Genomic DNA, 1,123 nt, shown 5'->3' on the forward strand with positions numbered 1-1,123 from the left:
AAACATACATATTACATTCATAATTATATACAACATGTTTATTACAATGTAATAACTCCTCTATAACACATTTGATTTAGTTTGATCTACTGAATGCTCATGAGATTTCCACAATGAACAAAAATCATTAGAATTTCAACCAATTGTAATTAATAACTAAAAGATAAAGATTGAAATGTATGAATGTAATTTGACATGTAATTGTTTCTTATTTCTGCTGTTCTCCTGTAACGCTCACATTTTCTGCTGAGAGGAAACAGTTTTGAATGTCCGCCCCTCTGATTAAAGCACAATATCAGACTGTCTGTTAGTCAGGACTGTCAAACCAACATCACTGTTCCTTCAGTTCTCACTCATTCACAGTAAAGATGACAGCACACGCTCTCATTATCTGCTCTCTACTGCTTTTCATTGCTGGTGAGAATCTGTTTCAGTGCATTTCACTAATATAAACTCAATTTAACTGTAGAAAGATTTTTTATTGTTATTATTTCAAGTGTCAAAAAGCTCTTGTGAAATAATATTTTATTTTATGATGTGTTTCAGAGTGTAATGGACAGTACACGGTCACTCAGAGTCCCTCAATAACAGCTCAACCAGGACAACAAGTTCAAATAAACTGTAAAACCAGCAGTGGAGTGTATAGTGGTAATTATTTATTCTGGTACTTGCAGAAACCTGGAGAAGCTCCTAAACTCCTCATATCTTATACAAGCAGCCTCCAGACTGGAACTCCATCTAGATTCAGTGGCAGTGGATCTAATAGTGATTTCACTCTGACCATCAGTGGAGTCCAGACTGAAGATGCAGGACATTATTACTGTCAGAGTTTTCACTATCCTGGAAGCATTCGTGTGTTCACACAGTGATAAAGAGTCGTACAAAAACCTCCTTCAGTGAAAGAGGAACTACTGATACAGAAACAGTTTCTCTGAATGTTTCATTATAAATTGACATGGACACAAAGTTTTAGATTTTGATATTTCACACTCAACACTACATATGAAACTGGACGACACATTTTATTATAAAGGTAAATTCTGTCATTTTTGGTTGATGTTTTACTGGCTGATATGACACTAGTCTTAAACTTTACTGACACCTATCCATGTGAATACAGCAT

The 1,123-nt window shown here is 34.8% G+C and overlaps 1 gene segment (V, D, J or C); it reads left to right on the top strand.

The window, feature by feature from the left end:
• Positions 1 to 332: 332 nt before the first annotated feature.
• On the top strand, positions 333 to 917 carry LOC127641635 (probable non-functional immunoglobulin kappa variable 6D-41). The segment is given in 2 exon segments: positions 333 to 417; positions 547 to 917. Coding segments are annotated over 2 exon segments (372 nt in total).
• The last annotated feature ends 206 nt before the right edge of the window (positions 918 to 1,123 follow it).

This window comes from Xyrauchen texanus, unplaced genomic scaffold (genome assembly GCF_025860055.1).
Source record: "Xyrauchen texanus isolate HMW12.3.18 unplaced genomic scaffold, RBS_HiC_50CHRs HiC_scaffold_122, whole genome shotgun sequence".
Lineage (NCBI taxonomy): Eukaryota > Metazoa > Chordata > Actinopteri > Cypriniformes > Catostomidae > Xyrauchen > Xyrauchen texanus.